Raw genomic sequence first — 24609 nt, 5'->3', positions numbered from 1 at the left:
CCCCCCATCCTCCTCCTCCTCCCCGGCCCCGCGGCGCCGCGGCGCAGGCGGGCACCCGCCGCCCTCCCTCCCTCCGTCGGCCTGAGGGGCTCCGCTTCCTCCCCGTCCTCCTCCTCCTCCTCCTCGCGCCCGGCCCCAGCCATGCTGCTCCTGGCGGCCGCCTTCGTCGTGGCCTTCGTCCTCCTCCTCTACATGGTGTCGCCGCTCATCAGCCCCAAGCCCCTCAAGCTGCCCGGCGCCCACGTCGTGGTGAGTGAGGTGTCGTCTGTGTGGGTGTGGGTGTCCCCCCTTCCCTCCTTTTTATCCCCCCCCCCCCCCCCCCCCCCGGCGGCCGTTAACCGCCGCTGCTGGCCGTTTCGACCGTTGGGCCGCGGTTTTTTTTTTTTTTTTCTTCCTTCTCCAACTGAGCCCCTTCCCTTGGGTCGCGTTCAGAACGATGAAAATATTCCTGTGAGGGAAACCTCGCGCCCAAGCCACGGCTGCTGGCTGCGTTAGCAATTTAAGCTGGGTTTGGCACAAGGGGAAGCCTCGAAAACGGCATTTCTGAGAGTCTTGTTAAAATTTATAAAAATTCTTGTCCAAATAGGGAGTTTATTGCATTAAAATACTGATGGAGCAAAAGGCTGTTGGTGTATTTCAGCCTCACGATATGAATCTGCAGGTAATCAGCTTCATCCGCATTGCTGCTGGCAGAGCTATTGTTTTACTTCGACTTGAGTTATGCTATTAAAGTATTCCTGCAAACCAGTGAGATGTGGAGCAGCTGTTTCAGTCTTCATTGCTAGTGGAGGACTTGTTCGTGTTAGGTCAGAGGTTGGACTGGGTGATCTTGGGGGTCCCTTCCAGCCTAGACGATTCTGTGATACTCAGACTTGTAGATGCTCTTAATAACCCTGGACACTTGCGCCTGTTGGATTTCAAGTTTTCTAGCTAACTGTGTAAGGAAAAATATTGTATAATGGTACTGTAAATCAGAAGGTTTGTTCAGGGAGGCTTTCCACATTGACTGTGCGTGTAAAGGGAATTCCCACATCATCTAATGGCAGTGAGTTTTCTGCTTCCGAAGTTATTAAAGCCTGAAAATATTTAGGACCATCACACTCTTTAAGGATTTCTTTGATGTCTTTTGACAGAAAAATGTCAAAATCTGTTTGTGCTCTGCATATATAATTTCTTGTAAACATATGACTTAATTCAGATAACACCAAAGCTTAATGATTGGTGATCTTTGTCAGGCCTCAGTTAAACCCAGTCTTCAAAATTACTACTTGGGAAAACATTGTGCTATTTCAATACGCTTTTAGTTCAGTTGGTTAAGTAATGTAGTGAGATTCAGACAGGTTTGATTTTACATATTTAACAAAAGGAAGGATGTAAGTTGTTTATTTAGCTGGATAAGCCCTCCTCGGGGGACAAATGATTACCACTTCACAGTAAATACACTTTTTCAACATATACTCAATAAATTTCTTTTTCTGCAGCTTAAAAAGGAAGGCCTATCTATAAACTCTTTTTTTCTGGGAGCTTGTTGAAACTGTTATGAAAATCTGTCGTATTTCTTAACGAAGGTCATCGTACAACTTCGGACACTGTTCCGGACAGCATTTCATACCAATTACTTATTGAATTTTCAATTTAAATCAGCGTTTTTTCACTCTCTACTTAGTTGTTCATAAAATTTATATCTCTCTGCTCCTAAAAGTTATGGTTAATATAGTTAGATGTTTGAGTTGTGGCTAAGTAACTAAGTGGGCAGAGATTTGAAGCAGAAAACTTATGATTCTTTTTCATCTGTCTTCTAGCAGAGTCACTTGCATGATGGAAATGCGCCCTGTGTCACCCGAGGCATGCTTTCTGGAGGAATCACGATTATAGGAGTCCCTTTTACTTAGAAAAGACTAGGACTGCTGGTCGCAGTGAAAGTCCACAGAGCTCCAGATTAGTGATGGTGTAATCTTGTGGGGTGTCTTCCTGTTCTCTATCTGCTGTGTATTTTGGTGACCCCAGTGAGCACCATTAAATAAAAACAACTTCTCTGCTCTCACATTAGCTCAAGCATCAGGCATAGCTTAGTCAGTAAAAAGAAATGCTGTTTGTACATTTAATACTTGCTTTGTTTCCACCGTGACTGGGAAGGTATTCTAGAATCAAGGGTCTAAAAGTTATTTCTCAGCTGTAGAGCTGCTGCTTTTCATGCTGAACTTCTCCTCTCTTCGAAGTCTAGAAGAGCATTTTATACCTCTTTTTTTGGTTTTTTTTTGCCTTTGGCTTCAACTTTCTCCTCAGGTCTCAAGCTACATACTAGCAAACATCACCTGTTCTGTGAGGATAAGCTATTGTTTAGGTAGCTGGCTATAACAGTAGACAGGAAAATGAGGATATGATATGGCAGTTGTCACTGTTTTGTGTACATCATGCTCACTTGCATCACATTTAACTGTACTTTGTCAGGGATGTTACATCTGCCCTCCACACGTGCTCTCTTCTTTCCTTCCACATGCCAAAGCCACGGGTATAAGGGTCTAGAAATACCCCCCACTTCTGTGCAGGGCTCACCAGATAGCTGTGGTGGACTTTGGCTGTCCTTAAAGTTGACCCATCTTGGTGTCTCAGCGTTGTGGCCCTTGTGTGGGGAGTGATGTGACCTGTGGTTTGGAGGCATCTGAGTGGTTCAGCAAGAGGTCATTTTGGGGCTGGTCAGGAACAGTGGCCACTCAGAGCTGGTTGCAGGGATGTTCTGTTTCAGTAGAAATGCCTTCTGCTAGCACACCATCTCAAAGCGTGAAGCCAGCTTTTAGCCAGTGCTGCTAAGGGAAAGTTAACTAGTCTTGTTGGAAATACCATATCAATCAGGTTGTGACTTTGATATTTTCTGATGGCAGTTCTGTTAATTTGGGACTGGACTTTCTCATCGATTGAGGCAAGTTTCCAGCATCTCTAATTTGAAAGTCACACACAGCAATTTTCTTTACTTCACCCCTGACTTGTCTATTTTTCAAGGGGGAATAAACCCTGGCATCCTTAGAAGCTGAACTCTGTAACCAAGGATCATAGCTCGAGATGTTGGAGCCAGAATCTTCTTTTGAATGCCTAGATTGGTACTGGTTCTTCTCAAACAGAGAAACAGCTTAATAACATTGTTTGAGGACTTATAGTACTGTGCTCTGAATATCTGAATTAATACTGGTATTTAGTTGTCCCTTCTTGCCAAGAAACTAGTCTGTGTTTGGTGTCACCATCGCAAGATTTTTGATTTTGCTAGCCCCTCTGAGGTTGGGTTACAGTGGCATTTAAGGACTGGCTCGGTGGTACTTCAGACACCCAGCACTAATGAAATGCAATATCAGTGTAGAACTGCTGGGCGTAAGGGTGATTGTAATAATGTCTCCTTTAATGGCGTGGATGCATTCCTTCTGGGCGTCTGTGTTAGAAACTTAGCCTAGCAGACCTCACAGATTTGCTTAGGCTAATTTCATTTGCGGCACAAAGTTTTCAATAGTGTCAGGGTTTGTATGTATGTTGTGTGTTTTTTTACTGTTGTTTACATTCACGATAAATGTTGCTGAAAAATGTGCGTGTTAGTAACAACCTCCCACGTATTAGTAAGAGCCTTCCTCCCAAACACTCCAGTTCCCAGCTAATTGATTCTGCCTCCTGTCACTGACCTAGCTGACACGAGCCCTGTCCTGTGCTCTCGGGTGTGACTGCAAATAAAAACTTCATTTTCCCGTTTCTTGGATGACTTCAGACCCTGTCTTTCTGAAGCAAGTGTTAGCGTTGTCTGACAAGCCAGAGGCTCGGTGCCAATACCTTTACCTTCAAAGAATTCCTCAAGCACTGGTGTAGTTGACCTGTTCATGATACTCAGCAATTTGTGCAGGTAGCAATCATCAGTCTCTCGGTGCAGTGCCAAAAACTGGAATCGGAGCAGTCTTCCACGCACATTCATTAGTTTCTGTGCTGGTGTACCTGCTGCTGTTGAAAATCTTTCAAAGCAGCTCATGGGTCCTGTGGAAATTGAGGTTTGGCTGATCATAGCAAACTGAGTCTTTTAATCCTAGAGATGTGCTGAAGTTTTGCAATATACCATAGGAATAAACTAGAATTCTTAACCTCTTTCCATCAGGAAGCATTACATGAATTCTGAATTCTTCTGAAGTCCCAAATAATTAACCAATGCTCTTGCTTAGTCTTAATTTACTCAGAAAGCAGCCATCCTTGGCTCAGAATACTACAGACCAGGTTTAGCACCTCCAGAACAGGACATGCATCGTGGAGTCATTCTCAAAGGTTAGTGTAGTGAAGCTAATCTTGCACAGAGTCAATTAGAAGCTAATTTGAAGTAACTTTCTCTAATAATAGAGGAAGCGTAAGGAGTTTAAGCTAACATTAGTCTCTGTGAAAGTTACACCCATTTCTGACTGCAGACAAACCAGAAAAAAACTGTGGCTATGTTGTAAATCTTTGTTTGCTGGGATTACACAATTGCCATTAGTGTACTAAGCTCTTTTCTGAAGGTTAGTGATAAAAACAGTCATAGGAAAGAAGAATTTGGTGACTCATGAGAGCGCACTTCTGACTCTTCTGACTTTACTGCCTCCAGGAAAGGAAAGAATTTTAAGGATAATGCGTCTATGAAAACAAAACTCTGAGGCACCTGCAGATAAGGGTGTATAGTTAAAGACTGGAGGTCTTTGCTCTTCCACTAATTAGCTCAGCACATTCATTTTCTCGTACTTAGAAGAGAGGTGATACCTTACATTCTCCGAAGTCTTGATAAAGAGCAAAAATGACAACTTCCAGAGGAATTTCACTTCAACAAAGTTTTCCAGTATTTTCTCAGTAATATCCTCTTAGGAGAAAATTCAAGAAATTTAGTCATGTAAGGAAGACATGGGTGTGGCCTTCTTTAAGGACTGAAGGCACACACTGACCGAGACTGGGCTTAAGTGAACAAATCACCTAAAAGGCAGTATCAGGGAGACTTTTCTGTTTTCGTCAAAAAGAGAGGTCAAGGTTGTCATCTGCATCTTGTTCTACATGGAGTTCCTACGCAGGTTTATGGAGGGTAGTGTGAGAGGTGTTGATGTGACATTCACCTGTATATTAGTGGTGTTTGGCAGAGTGTGCCCTCCAACAGGTGATGGGGGACAAATGCATCACCTTGCATTTGTCTGTAGACAAACTGGTATTTGACTGGCGTAAGACTAGTCAGAGTTATGATGCAGAGAAAGAAGAAAAGGTTACAGAGGCTTAGGACTGGGATCCCTACAAAACAGGAGGTGTCTGAGGGACTGAGATACATACTCTACAAAGGGCCAGCTGTCAAATTAAAGATTTTATTTTTTTTTAATAAAAAGGAAGTTAATTTCTTTAATCCTGTTTGTGTTTACATGGTACTTCCAGTGGGTAGTTTACAAATGTCCATTTTACAGATAATTTCTATTGTAACTGTGTATGGAGGGACAGTAAGTAAATTGCATTCTTATAGTTAACATTAATAGTGATTTCCAACTTCTAACTAATTCCATCTTTTAGGAATAACATACCACATTTTGTCAAAAGCCAGTGAGAGAGCACATATGGGAGTGGGTCTAAGTCAGCCTGACGTAAGAAATGAGGAAAAAATATCACTGAGGTTAAGCTGTTTTTTGGGAGTGTAGAGAGAGAGGCCTGTCGATAGATTGAAATTTTTTTTTCCATTCATACTAAAAAAGTAAACTAGTATATCTTGCTTATTCACGCTTCATTGGGTAGTATTTTACTCTCGGTCTACTTTTGACGTGACTTAATTTTGATGTGACTTTTCTTGTATAGGAGTAGGGGTGAGAACAATGGACTAACAGTGACTTTTTCAAATAATTTTTAGGTAACCGGAGGCTCCAGTGGAATTGGAAAATGTATTGCTATTGAATGTTATAAGCAAGGTGCTTTCATAACACTGATTGCAAGAGATGAGGTAAGTATACGTGTTTTTACTGGCTAAACTCTGTTCATGGAATGTTTGGTTGAGGAATGATTTTGGAATAATAATTACTTGTATATTTTTCACTGTGTGCTTTAAGGCAATTCTAATTATTTAAAATTAACGTATCTGCAGAGGAGAGGTGGCTGCCTTTTTAAGAATTGTAGCCCAACGTGGAATTTGTATTAAGCCTGCCTTAAAACTCTGCCATTGCTATCGCTTCTGTTAATGTCATCACCTATTTCACTGTCTAGATCTGTGAGAGGACCAAAGCAGGAAAAGCCCTATATTCTTTAAAACTGTAGCATTTCCCTACAGTAAGTGACAACAGGGGAATTAAAGTCAATACTTAAAATTCCAGAATAGTTTGGTTTCTGATCATCATTCCATCATACTAGGGAAAAGCTGTTCATCAAGATAGCTTTGGAGGAAAAAGGGTTACTCTGTGCTTTCTTGTTTTTTCTTTTTTCTTTTCTTAATTAAGAGATACTGAAAATCTAGTTGGAATGACAGATTTAACATGGGCTATTTGATTCAAAGAGAAAACTAATTCTTCAAGGAAATAAAAACACCTAAATTGTTGTGTTTTTTTTTCCTGATTCTCAGTTCCAGCTGTCTTTTTTTGCATAACCTTGAGCAGAGCCAAAATTAGCACAATTTTTCTTGGTAGAACCATGGCAATTTGCATTTGCTGGATTTTCATTGAACTTTCACGGTAATTCCATGACAGTTTTCAGAATAGTTGTGTAATATCGTATAAAAATAAAATAGTCTTTTCTTTTGTATTTTGGTCTCCCTACTGTTGTAATTGCTTTGTACAGTTACATGAAGAAGAAGCGCTAAATCTCTTACAGAAGTTGTTGCTGGATTTAGTAGACGAAATGAAAAATATCTGCGTTCTGGTAGCTTCATGGACTTGATGTTTTGATCACATATTCATAAATTCCTAAGATGACAATACGAGAGTGTTATTGCTAGTTGAGGATTTTTTTTTGATTTTTAGGGAATATTTCTAAGCCTTCTTGAAATACTGAAGACTAACGTGTTCTCATAACTGCAGTGCTTTAGCCGTTCTTATATCCATTTCAGAACAAGCTGTTGCAGACAAAGAAGGAAATAGAAAAGTACTCCGTTAATGACAAGCAGGTAAGATCACTGCTACCTACAGCTGTTGTTTGTTTCAAGGTAGTCACTACAGCGTAGCCTCAGTAGTCCTGTTCTTAAAAGAAAACCGTTTGACAAGAGTAGGTGAAGCCTTCTTTGAATTCAAAAAAAGTCAGTCTACCTACATGCGGTGTTCCAAACTCCGCTACATTGGATGTTGCCTAGTATCTTAACTGCTTTTTCTCAGAGGAAAAGATTGATGTCTTCAACTGTAGGTGTAGTATGCTTTTTTTGGATAGCTGCAATTTACTGTCACTTGATAAGCATTTGTATTGTTCAAGATCCAGTGGAAGAACCCACTTTTTTCAAATCTCTCATCCTTTGCAATTTATAAATACGGCAACTGTCTTGGGATACTTGTTTTCAGGTTTAGTTCACAATATCTTGCTGTTTGTCCTGTTTCCCGGTAAAGCTCTGTAACAGATGCGCAAATTTGTGAAGTTCTCAGACTTCTAAACAGTGAAGGTGCTTTGGTGAATTAATAGTGTGCACTTGCTTAAAGGCACTGTTCTAGAGTCTGCTAAGGTACCACCTTTTAGAATAGGTCAGTTTGCTATGTTCAAAATACACAACTTCAAGATGATATGCTAATTTTGTTTACTGTTGCTAATAATCAAGGGGAGAGGGTAATGGTATTGACCATCACGTTTTTGTCTTCCTCTTTCTTGTGTTCCAGAACTTGTTTGGTTGCATTTGTAATCACAAAAGTAACAATTTAATAGCTTGTAATAAGGGATTCGGTGTCTGTTGGCTGTAATGCATCGCTTCCTTAGTCTGGTGAATTAATAAGCTGAATATTCTCTTGAAAAGAAGCAATGGAGAAAGGTGAATATTTGGAGCCAATGTTAGGACTTCCAAGACTAAATTTTCTCAATACTTTAATTTGTAAAATTGTCTTATTTTTGTCAAATGGCTCAACATGATCACTTTTTTTCCTGTGCATGCTGCCTTACTCAGATCAACTTTATTCTGAAAAATTAAGCCATTTGAGGTGAGGAGGACCTATATTTTGTCTGTTTTAAAACAAATAAATCCTGGTAACCATTCTCCTTTAGCTGCTCTCATAGTTTCCCAAGCTTGGCAAAAAAAAAAGTTAATCCCTTGTCAAACACTCTCAGGATGGTCTCGTTAAAAATCTGTCCAAGCTTGACAACTGTGGACTCTGTGTTTTTACAGAATAGTACTTGGTACGTGTCCGTAAGAGTTTCAGTTAAAATTTCAGGAAGTATCTTCAAGACTGAGCAAGCCTAAGTGTGGGCTAAACAAGACTGCTTTTGCAGTAGCAGCTTTAGACTTCTCTGTGCTTAATCTGGCTACGGTGGGAGTGACAGTGGTAGCTTGGCCCTCCTGTGAACCTATTGTTGGGTTGTAGACAATGTGACAAGGAAGCCTGCCTGTTCTAAATGCAAAGAACACAATTAGAAAAAGCAGGGAGTCTGGGGCAGAGCTCATACTGGAACAGCGGGTAAGAAACTGACAAGCGAGGACAGCTGAACTGACAGAAGCTGTACAAGACAATTGCTGAAAGTATAGAGAAAAGATGTCTGGCATGGATTACATACACAGAGACTGTTATATTTGCTAGATGCCAGGCTAAGAGGGAAAGATCACTGTTTACATGATTATATACTACATACATTCAGCTCATGGTTATATGCATGAAACCAGGTTGTGTTGACAACCAGGGTTCTGGTATCTACGTACATTTTAGTGTTTGACTTGGCAAATAGTCTTCGAAAGACATTTGCGTGTCACTTATTTAGAATGCTGACAATGCACTCTTTATCAGTAAAGGTGTGCAATGGGACAAAACCTTTGTTCTTTTTTTTCAATTAAAAAAAGAAAATCCCTTTCCTAATATGGAATATTCCTAGTTACTTCACTGGGAGATGAAGTGAGCTTTTATTGAGAAATGAATGCTTTATGAATGATCAGACAAAGCACTATTTAGAACAAAAGGCGAGCAACTGGAATGAGGATATTAGGCTTTCTGGCAGCATAATCTGTTTCCTAGGAGTGGATCCACAGTGCATGCGCTGGAACAAAGGTAATCAGCATAGAGTAGCAGAAGAAAGAAAATGTGATAATAGAAATGAAGAGATGAATTGTATAATGTGATGGTAGCTAATAAAAAATTTGTTAGTTCCTAAGCATATTGTTCACAATATGAATAACTGTTCTATGCAGTTTTTGTGCGGAATTGTGACTTTAACCTCCTTGCTGATCTTGCAAAGACAGGCAGATAGTATACGGATTGTAAACCAATGGTATCTTAGCTCAACTATTATTTTGTTCTCAAACTTCTGTAAAAGATAAATATTTCCAAAAAGTAAAAAATGCCTCAAGGGGAGATGCACGCAGACCCATCAATAACTTGCACCACAAGTTTACTCAGATGTCCAACTACACACAACGCTGGGAGGCAGGAATAGCCAACCTGCTGCACAGGAATGGCAAGCAGATTCTGTTTATGCAGCTAAGAAGTGTTGCAGTCTGACCAGAGGCAAAACTGACAAATGACTAGCTGCCAAAGCAGTTAGTTACACTGTGGTAAGCTTTTCTTTTTTTTGTCCACGTTTCATGACAAGTGACCATGATAACACTTGTTAGAAACTAGTGATGGCTTTATTTCAACTCAAACAGAGTTTAAATGAATTGACTGAAGTAAAGGAAGGCATAGAAATCAGAACAAGAATACAGGAGTCCCTACTTTTATTCTGGTATGATTGCTTCTCCTTTGAAGATGATGAATTGCCCCAAAGCTCTGATGGTTTTTTGTTGTGTGTTTTTTTGTTTTGTTTTGTTTTTAGCAGAGGAGGTAGCTTATTTGTAAATCCCTCGCCAAGCTGGGGTTTGCAGTAATCTTACAGTTTGTAAGTGATACCCCGAAGGCAGTGCTTCCTGTGGCCGGAAGTTGATCTGAAGGTGCTTCAAAACTGAGATTCTGAGATCACGTTGCTAGCAGTAATCAGTACCTTCCAAGAAAACCAATACTAACTTCCAGCTGCAACAACTTAGATATCACTCTTTTTTTTCGTCCCACTGGGCCAATGTTTGTTTTCATTTTCCTGTATCTTTCAAACTAAAATCCATGATCTCTTGTTCCAAGGCAAGGAGTAAACAAATACACCATTTCACTTTTTTTATATATGGCATTGCTACTAATCAGTTTTCTTAGATGTTTTTTTGAATTTTGTCCCTGATACATTCCAATTAAATTCCACGCAGCTAAATTTAATTATTTTTTTTAAAAAGCACATTGCAAATACTCATGTTAGCAGCTTTTTTAATACATTTTGATATTTATTGCAGTGCTGATGCTGCAGTTTCAGAGCAAGACGTGGCAACCATGCCCTTCTATGATGTGGAAAAAACATTTCAGATTTTTTCTTAAAGATGAACCTAAGCCACACTGATAGTTTTACTTGTGTTTCACACTTAACGAAAGTTAAATATGGAACTGTGGAATTCTGACTGTCTTAGCTAGAACAATTTTACTAAACTTTATATAATTAACTTGAGTCTTAGAATGATAAAATTAGAAATAGCTACTCATGTACGAAGTATCTCTTTGAGGATCCTGAAGTGTTTATTCTTAATATACACTCATTAGGGGCAGGGATTCCTTTTTGCAGTGTGGGAGAAGTGCAAACTGTCCTGTCGAAGAGGAAAAAAAACAAACAAACAAAACAACAACAAAATTTTATTCTGGAAAAGATGCATCACTGAGTAGTTTCATTTTGAAAGACTTGGAGCCAACTATTACTGGACCTAAGTTACAAAATTTTCTTTCGCTTTCCCTTTTTAGGTTGTACTATGTATTTCCGTTGATGTATCTAAAGATTACGAACAGGTGGAGAACGTTCTAAAACAGGTGAGGAAGTAACTGATTCACCTGCGTATATTAATAAAATTATCAGTGTGTGATGTGTTTCTAATGGAAATAATTTCTTATAGTGATATTGTGCTAGAGGAATATCTATCATACTAAAGAACATCTTGACATCTATCCTCTTCCAGGCTCAGGAGAAGCTGGGGCCAGTTGACCTGCTTGTAAACTGTGCAGGAACATCAGTTACAGGAAAATTTGAGGCTATTGAAGTGAATTCTTTTGAAGTGAGTGAGCATACTTTTTTTATTTCATCGTATAAACGAGTTGTTATTCAGCTGTTCTAAAAAACAGATTACGTTACTGTGTCTTTGCAGACTGTATGAGTAGTGATGCACTTGATTAGTGGTAGCTTTCAGAATTAGAATGTATCTTTAGATTTGCAAGGATTGCAACTTATTCCCTAATTGTTGATCCATTGATAGGTCAGAACAGCAAGTCCTCCATCTAGGATAAGGAGAGCCTGACATGCATTTTTGTAGTTAAATGCACTGTGAAAGACATTGAATTTCACATGGTCTCTTTTTCCTGATGAAGATGTTATTTCATATTTTTAACCTGCTTAATAAAAATCAGTCTTGTCAGTGTTCAACTGTGAGATGCACAGACTGTTTGCAACTTGGTGGAACTTGAGAAGCCGCTGCTTTAATGAAAAGACCTCCAAAAAAACAACCAACCAAAAACAAAACAACAAAAAAAAAACACCCCTACGTTTTGGTTACTTTAATGATTCCCACCTTCCCATCCCACAAGTCATCACTGAAACATGCAAAAATGCTAAATAGGCATAATTTTGTAGATGTAAATCATCCATCTGTGCTATTGCTCATATAGGCGGCCAGTTGTATTATAGGTCTTCTAGAGAGTAAAAATAAAGACTTCCTCTTATCCTGCCAAAGATGAAAATTTCTGAAATACATGAATACATGGAATTTTTCCTGTTTTAGGAAGATCTTTAAACTTTCAGTATGTTTTCATACATCATTCATAAAAGGATTGTTTCCTCGACACTGTTCCAGTCAGGTTTTTTTTGTCAAATACTCTTTTTTTGTCTGTGAAGGCCATTATGGCTCACAATATTAGTATCTTGAAGTATTAGTGTCACAATATTCAGTATCCTGAATGCCGTTAAGATGTATATACAGTGGATTTCTTTTGTCTTGAGGTGAGTTTCTTAGCTATAGAACAGTTTATGAGGCTGTAGAACAGAAAACAGTTGTTTCTTTTGCCAGCTGATAGAAATACAAATCAAGTGAACTTGGTTGTTAAAGCAAACTGAAATAGGGTTTTTGAGAAATAATACTAAACAGCTGAGTAAGTCTAAATCTGTGACTCAAATACCATCTTAATATCATTTCTACAGAGATTAATGGCAGTCAATTATCTGGGTAGTGTTTACCCGAGTCGTGCAGTGATCTCTACCATGAAGGAGCGACGGATGGGAAGGATTGTGTTTGTATCATCTCAGGCTGGGCAATTAGGCCTCTTTGGTTATACAGCTTATTCTCCAACAAAGTTTGCTCTTCGAGGACTGGCTGAAGCCCTGCAAATGGAGGTGTGTGCGCAGTGATTTAAGTATTTTTGCCTGTAAACAGAAGTATTTCTTTTAACAAGCAGCAGAGCAAATTTTCACTTCAATGACTTTGCTTTTCTCGTGCAACACTGCTGATATGTGCTATGTAGGCCCTTCTTTGGGAGCAATAAAATGATATTGCTCTGAGTGGGGTTGTGTAAACTAAGCTGATTTCAGTTGCATAAGAGAACAAATTCAGCTTGTTTCGAGAGCTGGAGATGACCACATAAAAACATATGTTTTTAGAAAATCTTCTATTTCAACAAAAAAGACTTGGATTTTTAAGTCTTCTCTGTAAAAATTCTTTTTAAAGCTCTTAAGCAAACAATTCCCAAGTTGGTTGTGAGGCCACGGTAAATGGTATGTGAGCTATATGAGACAGTAAAACTTGCGAGCTTGAATATGGTGATTGCCCACAAAAGTCTTGTCTTGACAGTGGTTTACTCTTCTCAACTTTGGTATAGATGAGCTTTTAATATTGTAATGATCTAAATTTAAGTCAAGCCTAAAAAGCAGACATCCTTTTCATGATTTAATGGAAGGAGACTTATAAGTACGTTATTGTAGAAAGACAGGTAAATTTGATTTGCAAGTGACATTCCTTCCTCTTCTGTTAAGTGTATAAATACGTGGTTATTAATGTTTGTAAGTTAAGTGTCTGTGTTCGGTTCTAGACCCTTGTATTGTTGCTGCTCTTACCCTGTTCTGGTCAATGTAGTTGGATGCCTTGATCAGGACAAGAGTGTGGGGTAAAACTGCATCTGATCGCTTCTGGCCTGCAGAATGAAGTGACTGCAGGGCCTTTCTTCAGGCTGGTGGCAGACGTTTTTGCGAGGACTGGTTTCCTCAAATCTAAAAATAAGGTGTTATGGACCTGTGACATGGTATTTCAGTGTTTTCATACGGAAGGTTTTGTAATATAAATAAAATTGCTTAGGGCTTTACAACACTTTGCTTTATCTTAGCCCTCTGAATACATTCATTCACAACTTCTTTATTTGCATTGGAGTACAGACTTGTATTGTAGTCATTTTATTATAGTAGTGTAGTAAGTGATGTGCTGCTGTGGCAAATAATACAAATACAGCAAGGATCGCATTTAGGTATGCAAGACTTAAGTTTTTCTCACACTTTCTATTTATTTTTGTCTCCTTAGATTTTGGCCCTATGCAAGTTTAAACCATGGGTTGAAAAGCCTTGTGACTTGAGTCACATATCTGTAAGAGATAAAGATACTAAACTTGAGTTTTATGTTTTTGTTTTTTTTTCTCGCATTTGTTCAGCAGTGAAAATATGACATAATAACAAAAAAACATTCTAATAAGCCTCGGTGAAACTTTTTTTGGCCTTGTCTTTATGAATATGGGGTACTGGTGTTTGGCAGTGTTTTGGTTGTCTTTAAAATTGAACTCAATAGAATAGTAGAACTAAATTCCTTTTGTATTCTTTCTAGGAATCTTGAAAAGCACTTATGTTCATCAAATGCAGAATTTTTAAAGCTTTTTACTAAACAAAGCAACACAACCATCTCCTTAAAGTCTTTGTTTTGCTTCCTCATTTGACAAAGCTCCAAATCTTGCAAATGCTGGATATGAGGGTGATTTAACACTACATGCCTGTTAAACTTGTGTTTGCTGTATTTTTTCCATACAAGAGAAATGAATGAAGTTCTGACAGGCATCTGAAAAGCTGTCAATATTAAGGTAACACTTGACTTTTGTAAAATACAGGTCAAACCCTATAATATCTACGTAACAGTGGCCTATCCTCCAGATACTGACACACCTGGCTTTGCAGAAGAAAGTAAAACAAAGGTAAACTGTTCTTCAGTGTTACTGTAATGTTTTTAAAGGTTCACTTTGCAGTAGGCAATGGGTTTTCAGATTTCATTCCCTTCTGTCCTGCCATTGAAAATAGAGCGTATTAGGATTTTAAGAAGTACTTAAACATTTTAATTTTATCGACTCTGCTATTGAGAGTTAAATAGCTGGTAGGATAATTTTGTGTAGTTTATTGTTCTGGTTTTAAATGAATGGGAAAACGTTGAAAAGTCTTTCTATACACAGTCTAAATATTGCTGTGGAACAGTAAACTGTAAAACCAATATAACTTGTTTTGATATAAAAGCTTAATGAGCCAGAAATAATATACTTATTTTGCATATTTTGATATTATGCTGTTCTGATAGTTCTGACAGATGAAAATAATTCTTAGTTTTTTCAATGGAGTCTGCAAGTCAGCTACCATGTGAATATATGTAATGACACGATTTAATCCTAGGTAACAGCTACTATTAAAGTATGAAGGAAACTCTGGCATTGTGTTTGTAGTGCAAATGATACCGCCTTTACAGAAGGGTGTGTCAGTGGTAGGCCTTTTTCATTTGGCTTAGCTTAAAGTTAAGTTTTGACCTTCAAAAATGTAGTTGCCTCTCGTCATTTGATGCTTCCCTACACATGAAATATAACTTCAGAGAAATAAAAAAGGTGCAGGTGGGACTACATTCAGGCTCCCTGTTCAGACTGAAGTATCTGCTAACCAGAGAAAATGTCTATTTTTTTATCTGCATACTGTGAACTAGAAACCTGGTGTTTAAGTAGATCAGCCATTTTCAAGATGCTCCATCTAATGTCATGTGTAATAAGAAATTGGGCTTGAATTTTGTTTTGTCTTTCACCCTTCTATATAAGAATCAGCAGGGATTGTGTAACACAATTCTTCATAATTTCTTGATATAGATATTCTGTGTTAAACATACTCCCACGCAGCCACATAAAGTGCCAGAATTAGACATCTGCAGATACTTGTGTAGCTTGCACATTCTTTGGGATTTTTTTCTACATAATAGCCTATTTCAGGGAAATATATTCACCAGCAAAATGTACTGTTAATCTAAGATTTCTGTTTAAAAGAGATCCAGTGAGATTTAGCTCGTTTGTCAAAAAGGCGTTGTCTTTAAATGCAGATTTATGCTGTTTTAGCACACATGATGTCTTCGGGTTATTTGTGCCTACATTGATAGAGCACCTTAAATATCTGCAATACTCAGTTGCTTTAACTGTTCAGACACTCATTTGTTATTGTTGCGTTTATTTAGTGCTACTTAGTTTAGAACATCTGTCTCTGTGGTTTGCATTTCTTTGGGGCTAGGCTATTTTTTTCTGTAATCATTACTAATAGTTAGCTTAAGCAAAAAAGGTCAGATATGAGGATATGTTTTTCTTGTGTTTAAGCTCTTTCTCTGTGAGATAACTGCTAGACACATCACAGCAGTGCTTTGACTGACTGACTAGCCAGATGGAGTATTTAATGGTTGAGCTCTGCCTGCCTTTTTCTCAACATGTCATTAACTGTAGTCTGGTGCTCCCAATTTAGCTGATGATTTTTTCCAAATTTATCGTATTGTAACTTAGTTTCGACACCCCTCTATCTCTTTTGGATTTGGTTGATATTGACCTGTGAGCTAAAAAGTACATAGGGGTTATGAGCTGGAGATTTGATGACACAAACCACATCACTGCAGGAAAGCATGTAAAAGGTGTTTGGATGTGATTTCCTTTGACAAAGACTGATTTTTTTTTTTTAATTTTTAATATGTGTATTTTAAGAAAATAAATTGGTGAGCCTAGTCAGAGCATCATGATTCATAATTCTGCACATACTTGGAAATAGGCCTATTTCTGTGGAACTTCATTTCTGTAGTTCTTCAGATTGAACGATTACAGGTTTCTCTCATTGTCAGCTCTTCCCTAGAAGTGTATGTTTTTTTAAGGATTAATCTCAGAACGGATTATGAATATTAAGCTAGTTCCAGTATTGACTAGGTTTGAATGCTTCAATTAAACTTTATTATATTTAACTGAATTTTCCTTTATAACAAGTTTATGTGTAACTAAGCACTTTTCTTTGTAATATAGTGCAATTTGTTCTTTATCAACAGAGCCATCTATCTTAATATTTTTAGCATTTAAATAGCGTGCTATGCGTTTAGCTCCATTGTTCTTTTGTTAAAAGTACCTGAATGACAAATATGCTTCTAAATTCTTTTTAAACCTTTTTGCTGCTTGTTCTTGTAACAGATCAGATTTTTAAAAAGAAATTGTGGTTGTTAAAATAATTGCCGTAACTATTTTATTCTAGTGTTTTAGAGCATTTATGCCATTTTACCTCACAAACAAGTGAAATACATTGATGGATTTTGGTAGATACCAGTGTGTGGGGTTTGAGAAACAAACAAAACATCTAAGTATAAGTTTGTTTTGTAGGCTTGTAGGAAAGAACACTATTTCTATCAGTATTCTAGTAGTATATTCTATCAGTATTAAACTAAGAATATTAATAATGGGCATTTTTCTTTGTAAAACTAAGCTATTATTTTTGAAGGTGCTTTTCCCTTAATTTTAAGTGCACGTTTTAGGTGACAGTGTGATACTACATGTTAACAATGACAGTGTCATCCACGATGAAAGGCCCAAAACCAAAAGTTGACCATTGTGTTTCCTTTCCTGTGTGTTGTTAGTCAAACTTACAATGGTGTTTTTCTACTAAAGCCTTTAGAGACGAAGCTAATTTCTGAAACCTCATCTGTTTGCCAAGCAGAACAAGTCGCCAGAGTTATAGTCAAAGATGCCATAGTAAGTAAATTATCCTTTTAAAGTATGACCTTCATAGAAGAGACTTGGATGGCATGTAATGGGTGTTTAAGACTAAGAAAATGGCTCAGCTAAATAAAAAATCAATTTAGATAAAATGGTACTCTTTGCTGGTTAGTTTGAACAGGAAGTTTTTCTCTATTCTTCTTTTGCCACCATGCCCACAAATGATTTTAAACGATCTCTTTGAACTAAAAGGTTCCCGAAGTTGTTCCTTAGACAAAACAAAGTGATGCACCTGTATGATGCAACGTCTCAAAGGCAGATCACAATTTTCTTTAAAGTACTAACCTCTATTGACTTTTCGTGTATCAAATACCATTTGTCTAACCTCAAAAGCTTGTTTGACTATCTGATTTTTCTTGAACATGAGTTCATATCAAAATGATTTTGCAATACATGGAGGCTTTCTAGACTTTTTGGCTTTTAATGTCTTAAGTATCTGATTCATGAGTGATTAAAATACATAAAAGACTGCCATAGTTAAAAAGGATTATTGCATTTTTGAGGAATTTTTGTAATAATTTGTGCTGTAGAATGCTTCCTTCTTAATAAAATAAGAAGAAACGGGCACCAAGGATGTTCTGAGGTGCCTACAACCAAATAAAAGTGGAAATAAACATGAAATTTCATGTCGTTAAAGTACAGCTATTGAATCCTAAAAACTAATTATTTTACAGTTCCAAGAACCATAAATGTGATCTTCAACATGATTTGCATTTGCAGGTGTTTGTGAAGCTTTTACAATAGTTTCACAAATACAGCACATAAGTGCAAAATAATGTCTGGTTTTAGGGTGGTGAGTTTTAAAATCAAGTACCACCTCACATGGTATTTTATGTTGGTTCTTAAGGAAGACCAATCTCACCTCTTTAAGCATCTGATATTTCTATACCATGCTTTCCAGCACTTCGGATTATTTTGTAGTTCAGGTGGGGTATTTGTGCACTCAAACCATCATCTGGGAGACTAAAAGCGAAATTAAAAGTAGTAATCCTTTATTGTAGGAACTCAGTCCCCTCAGGTGTGTGTTGGGTAGTAGCTCAGCCAAATCCTCTACTCTGCCCTGGTCAGGCCTCACCTGGAGTACTGTGTCCAGTTCTGGGCTCCCCGGTACAAAAAAGACAGGGATCTCCTGGAACGAGTCCAGCGGAGGGCCACAAAGATGATACAGGGCCTGGAGCATCTTTCCTATGAGGAAAGGCTGCGAGACCTGGATCTGTTCAGCCTGGAGAAAAGAAGACTGAGAGGGGATCTCCTCAACGTGTATAAATACCTGAGGTGTGGGAGACAGAGGGATTTGGCCAACCTCTTCTCAGTGGTTTGTGGGGACAGGACAAGGGGCAATGGCCACAAGACAGAGCACAGGAAGTTCCGCACCAATATGCAAAAGAACTTCTTCACAGTGAGGGTGATGGAGCACTGGCACAGGCTGCCCAGGGAGGTTGTGGAGTCTCCTTCTCTGGAGACATTCAAGGCCTGTCTGGATGCCTACTTGGGCAGCCAGCTCTAAGGAACCTTCTTTGGCATGGGGGTTGGACCCGATGATCTTTCAAGGTCCCTTCCAACCCCTACAATTCTGTGATTCTGTGAAATCTTACGCCCTCTACCCCGATTCAGGAGTACCACCTCCTCCTTTTGCTTCTGCATTCCATAGGTGTAGTCCTGCAGAGTTCCAGAAAGTCTTTTCTCCAGCACAATCTGCTAGGAAAAAAAAGAAAAGGAGAAGGCTGGGAGTGAGAGCTATAGAGCTGCAATATTTCTGGTGAAAATAAATAAATGGTGCTTTATCTTGCTCTGTCTCCCCTTTTTTTGCCAACTGAATTGCTTAGTAGGCAATGTATTTTGCAGTTTTGAGGAGGCAAATCAAGATCATTGACATAAATGAAGGAGTACTGCTTACACAGCGTCTCAAGTACACCTCTCCCAGCAACCTAATTTTAACAAAAGGCAAGCAGTATTTTATTTTTCAGTTATAGTGGTGATTGGCGATCTGACAAAGGTAGGGTGTAATTCTCTCTGAAATATTTACAAACAGAGCATCGTGTGTTTTCTCCATTAGTAAGCATGATTCGAGAAGAAATTTAGATCCTTCCCAGCTTATAAAGCAATACTTAGCCATTTATCACATCTGTAGCTTTATAAAAGGTAGGGTCCTTGTCCATTTTTAATGGAATGCCTTTTGGAATGCTGCTGTATAGTACACTTTTTTAATATTTTAACATAAAATATTACTGCAGTTAACCAAAATATTAATTCAGAGTGACATTAAGTTAATTATCATGAATAGCTGTAAAATTAAGACACGTCATGACTTGGCACAACTGGATAAATTACTTTGCCCTTAATTGCTGTTTTCCTTCCATCCAGCAAGGGAACTTTAACAGCTCAGTTGGTTCCGACGGTTACATGCTATCAATATTGACAAGTGGAATGTCACCAGTCACTTCTATTACTGAAGGTCTTCAGCAGGTAAGATTTGAGAAGAGTACCATAGTCACAACTTCTTAGATTAAAATAGTATAAAATATGTAGAACATTATGCAAACAGCAATTCTTTTTTCCATCAAATGGCTCTCAACACTATGGAGACTTGAATTTAGGAAACTAAAGTCATATTTTTGAGTTGGCAAGAAAGCTAAAATGCCTGCCTGGTTTTTAGTCTCAAACTGTAACATAGCTTTGATGGTATTCATGTGTTGTTTTTTTTTTCTTGGTTGTATTGCATGGAACCTTTATTTCATAAATAAAAAATATGCTGCAATCCAGGATCCTAAATGAATTGAAAGATGTTTCTCTCTGTTTCCAGGTTGTTTGCATGGGCATTTTTCGCATCATTGGCCTGTTTTACCTAGGAAGTTTTGACAGCATAGTTCGTCGCTGCATGATGCAAAGGGAAAAATCTGAAAGTGCAGATAAAACTGAATAACCTTAACTTTGAATTGAAAGAAGAATGTCAAGCAGTCCTGAACAGCTTGCTGCTCAAGTGGGACTCGGCTTCTCTCTTGAAGGATTTAGGCTGAAAGCACTTGGATATGTGACAGATGAGTCCCCTCAAAAGCAATGAAAGAAAACAAAAGTATAACTCCAGAAAATGCCAAACTATGCAAAAGTGTGAATGAGGATTAGCTTTTTTTGGTGATTTGAGTTGGAGAGACTTTGCGGAATTTGTAAGTCATCTGTAGGGTAGAACCTGAGAATGGACTATGTGCGGTGATTCTGGACAAATGCTTAAGTTTTCTTACTTTGGTGCTTATGGAAAAAATAAGTACCATGGCAGACTGGGCAGAAGTAGATTGAAGTCCCCTGAACAAGTTGGTACCTCTTGCTAATGTTTTTGGGACTGTTTTTTAATTTAGAATGTTACATTTTCCTTTGGCCAATCTACAGATCCTTCTGTCAATGACAGCTTTCCTTATTCTGTTCAACATGCAATTGTGGAAACCTTAAGACGGCAGATACACATATGATCCAAGCTTTCTCAGTCTGGAAGTAATTAAAAAGTATGGTATAATAAATACATACATACTTTCTAAAGGGAGATGAAGAACCCATTCCAGGAGAGAAATGCTAGGAGATGTAACAGGGTCTGTAGCTCTTCTGGCCCTTGAAGTATGTTGTGAACAACAACAACAACAAACGAAACCAGTATCAAGTGTGATTGACTTTCAGCATTTTAAGCCATTGAAATAGAGTACAACTCTTACAATTACTTACTTTTTCTTATCTGCCAGTTCTTGCTTTGAAAAGGAAGGTAGCTTAATGCTGCTGTTATGCACATTATTTTTCAAAGCTGCAAATGATGAGCCAAACCAGTAGTTGATGGTAGAATCAGTTGTAATTAAAATACCAGGCTCTTAGAGGAGCAGGAATGTAGCTTTTGGGATGGGGGGTGGGGAGGGGAATCAGGGTGGCATTCCACGATGAGTTTTATCACTAAACAGAAGAACTTCTAACATGACAAGAAATGATTTAAAACACTCTCCCCTGCCCCTCTTGTAATTTGTTTGATTTACATGATATGTGAATCAAGGCTGCTCCGTAATTGCTTCAGAATACATAGGACCCAATGGTTGTTTCTAATAAATTTTGTTTAACACTGAAAAAGCTTGATGCATAACAATGATGTTTCAAGGGTGCACTATATACACCATTTATTTAATGGACCACTATAGCAAGTGCCTTGTGAGCTGCTTTTTTTCCCAAAAGCTGCATATTTTGTATTTGTTAGCACTGCTGTGTTTTAATGTCAATTTTTCCATTTTCACTCAGTACTCTGAATCTAAAATTACTGTTAAAACTCAGCGCTTTCACTTCCTTGAAAGTAGTATTTAACAGCAAAGTAAGCAAAATTGATTGCTTTTAAGATATTCTATGTACCTATTTAAGAAGAGGTATTCAATTAAGCTGGGATGAAAAATAGTAGGTGGTTAACCAGAAAAACTTTGGAATGTAACTTATTAAGGCTATTTATTCTCCCTCTGAATTCTATTGATCATTTTTAAAAGTTTTTGTTCACATAGGCTAAACTTGCTGTAATACCTGGTTTACGATCACATTGGGGGAGTCACACTGGCACTCTCATTTGAAGTGGTTAGACCTTCATTAGATTGCAGACGTTGAGGCACTGTAGAATTCTTCCTGAAGCCTATGTTTTCAGTCCTGCCTCTTGATTTTGTTCAGATCTGTGAAGCTGTGCATGCCTATACTATCAAATTAATTTTGAGAATAGAGTATATTCCTGCATTTTTCAACAGCTGGGCTTTAGTGCAGAGAAATCTAGTCTGCATATGTTTTCTGTGCTGTATAATGTGAATGACACATAATGGAGCATTTATCATACATCCATTGTCAACACTGATATGTTTCTTAAAGCAACGTAACAATATGATTTGGACCTGATTATCTACTTTAATTCTTACTTTGAGAAATCAAATACTCCTTTGACCATCTGCAAGAAGATACCAAAGTGGGGTGAATCAGTTATGCAGTAGTTTGGAAGAAATGCTTATGCAGGTGACTTTACATCAACACAGGCTTGAAGGTCAGGTCTTGAAACCAGTAAGACTTTGGATACTTGAATTTTTGGATCTTCAACTTGGGATGTTAGTGTTTGCATTTCAGAAACAATCCAGAAGGTCAGAGCGCGCACGCTATGACAGCTGGGCCTCTTTAAAATATTTCAGGTTGGGCCTCTTAAACCACTAGTCACTTTTCAGGAAATCTTGACTGAAGACTCCTCCAAATAATGAACAGTGTAACTCAGTACAAGAGTTTGTAAAGGTGGAATAAGAAACTGGGTAAAAGTTAAGGCCCTGGTCTAGAGATGCTTCAGTTCACACCTGATTTTGCATAGCGTAAGTTAGTTGTGTCGGCAGTAAAACTGTAGGTTGAACCCCTGCAGCAGTTCTGGAAATCTGAACCGGGCAGACTTTCGGAAGAAACAAGAAACGAATGATCTCTCTAAATGTTCTAGTTTCTGTTGTTGCACGTTAGTACGGTTCATTTCAACTGATAAACGTTTCAACCGTTTTATTGTCACGGTGTAGTAAATTGTCTACTGCAGCAATCTTTGGTGTAAAACTTTCTTATGTACACTCATTCTTTTCTTACGCACCATCATACTCATTTTAAAGTCCAATATTAAGTGAAGGAGATGCCATGTAATCTTGTGGAATAATGTTTAACAGTCAAAAAAGCTATCTTGCCAGTTTAAATGTTAAACCTCTGCATCGAAACATTTTAGCAGTGTATTAAATCCGTGAAGAACTTCTAATAGCCACTACTACCTTTTGTCAAACTGTCAGTAATTTAATCACTTGTGCCATATCAGTCGGTGTCTTGTCTCTTGTTTTCTTGGTCAGTCTTTAAGATTCAATTTAGACCTCAATAGTCTCTTCCATTCCGTGTAGTTTCTAATGACTGTCTGCTTTAAATACAGATTTATTGTAACTTTACGTATAGTTTACTTTACCAAGATGTTCATGTGCAATTTAAATAGATTTAATATTTTACTAAGACAAAAGATATAGGTAAATAAACTTTATTTGCTGTGAAAAACTAGGCACTTTTAAATGGTAAAAATATATAGTACTATTTGTAAAAAGAAACTTTGTGCTTATTGCTTCATCACTTTTGTGCCGGAACTGTAAACTAGTTTTCATATTTTATATTTCTCAAAATAAATGGAGGATCAACAATGCCTCTAACTCTGGAGTTCTTTGAAGGGATGAAGAGCAATGGTTAAATTCATTTGCAGGGCTTGGTGTTTTTTTTTTTAATCTGGGATTATTTCAGCAGGATCCTCTTAATTTTCTAGGACGGCAGGGGGGCAATATGTTCCTCCATTTTTGGCAGCCTAGGCAGAGGTGTATAGCAGATGGCGAGGGATGCAAAACTCCTTCGCTCAGTGTTGTCATCAAACCATAGTGGAATGTGGCACCAAATTGACAAAATCTGCCTTTATTGTAGGAGATGCCGCCAGTATATAACTGGTGCTTGTGCTCTCTGGAATTGCTTGTGAATCCTGATGAGCCAAGTGATTCTCCTTCTTCCTAGTGGGAAAACAATAGAAATAATAGTTCCACAGTAGCTGTCTTCCTGTGCCACTGGTGAATGTGCAGCTGTATATAAAATTGCTGTTCCAGCTCTGTGGTAGGAGTGCTTGGGTGAACAGCTAGCTCCAAGAAAATAATAAGTAAGGGAGAAATACCCCTGAGATGGTTACTGCCACATCCAGAATTGCAGTAGTTCAATCTTTTATAAAGTCATTCTTACTGAATTATGGGAGAGCCAAAATCAAAAATGGATTGAGGAAAGCTTATGCTATCTGAAATGTTTTAAAACTAGGATGTTGGTGTTTCCAAGGCAAGGGGCCTGATGTTAATCTTAGAGCACTGGACAGTTAACAGTTCTATTCACAACTGAAGCTGCTGACTTCTTCCCTTTCAATAACAGTAGCAGGGCAAAGTAGATTGCTCTTCATTCCTGTAGGCAATTTAAAATGTAAAAATGTAGCATTTTTTGTTTAAAAAACATAGATAGATTTCAGTCAAAAGGCCAAACTACCTGGTAGTTCCACTTTTTTTTTTTCTCCACAGATAGTACCAAGCACACTCGAGTAGGTGGGTGTTTGTCAGAGCTGATAGTAAAACCTTGTCAAGTCACTTGCTTTCCTCTGTCACTTGGGGGAGACTCTCACGAGAGCCAGAAAACTTTAAATGAGGTCTCCCGCCACACCTCCCATCATCTTCATTTCCTTGCTTTCCAACCTCTACAGGCACTAAACTGGTAAAAAATAAAATAAAATACCATGCTAATCTTCTGTTGTTGGTGGGAAGGGGTGAGGGGAATAATGCTGTTAAGG

General features: G+C 38.1%; 1 protein-coding gene across 1 annotated transcript; it reads left to right on the top strand.

Annotated features, from left to right (window-relative positions):
• Positions 1–2: 2 nt before the first annotated feature.
• KDSR (3-ketodihydrosphingosine reductase) lies at positions 3–23445 on the top strand. The gene is made up of 10 exons (XM_080578939.1): positions 3–249; positions 5870–5959; positions 7055–7111; positions 10938–11003; positions 11150–11245; positions 12382–12573; positions 14322–14405; positions 17142–17225; positions 19614–19715; positions 20053–23445. Exons 1-10 carry the CDS (start codon positions 142–144, stop codon positions 20170–20172), a joined length of 999 nt encoding a protein of 332 aa, XP_080435065.1. The 5' UTR covers positions 3–141; the 3' UTR covers positions 20173–23445.
• Positions 23446–24609: the final 1164 nt, after the last annotated feature.

The sequence above is a fragment of the Anser brachyrhynchus genome, assembly GCF_964034855.1.
Source record: "Anser brachyrhynchus genome assembly, chromosome: 2".
Taxonomy (NCBI): domain Eukaryota; kingdom Metazoa; phylum Chordata; class Aves; order Anseriformes; family Anatidae; genus Anser; species Anser brachyrhynchus.
The sequence above is the reverse complement of the archived record's forward strand: the minus strand, read 5'-3'. Positions and strand labels throughout refer to the sequence as shown.

Bases quoted from the DNA above. Each gene is read 5' to 3' on its own strand.
- KDSR (XM_080578939.1), top strand. From the start codon at position 142: ATGCTGCTCCTGGCGGCCGCCTTCGTCGTGGCCTTCGTCCTCCTCCTC. The intron at 11,004-11,149 runs GTGAGGAAGTAA...ATCCTCTTCCAG, and splicing joins TGGAGAACGTTCTAAAACAG to GCTCAGGAGAAGCTGGGGCC. The intron at 14,406-17,141 runs GTAAACTGTTCT...TTTCTACTAAAG, and splicing joins CAGAAGAAAGTAAAACAAAG to CCTTTAGAGACGAAGCTAAT.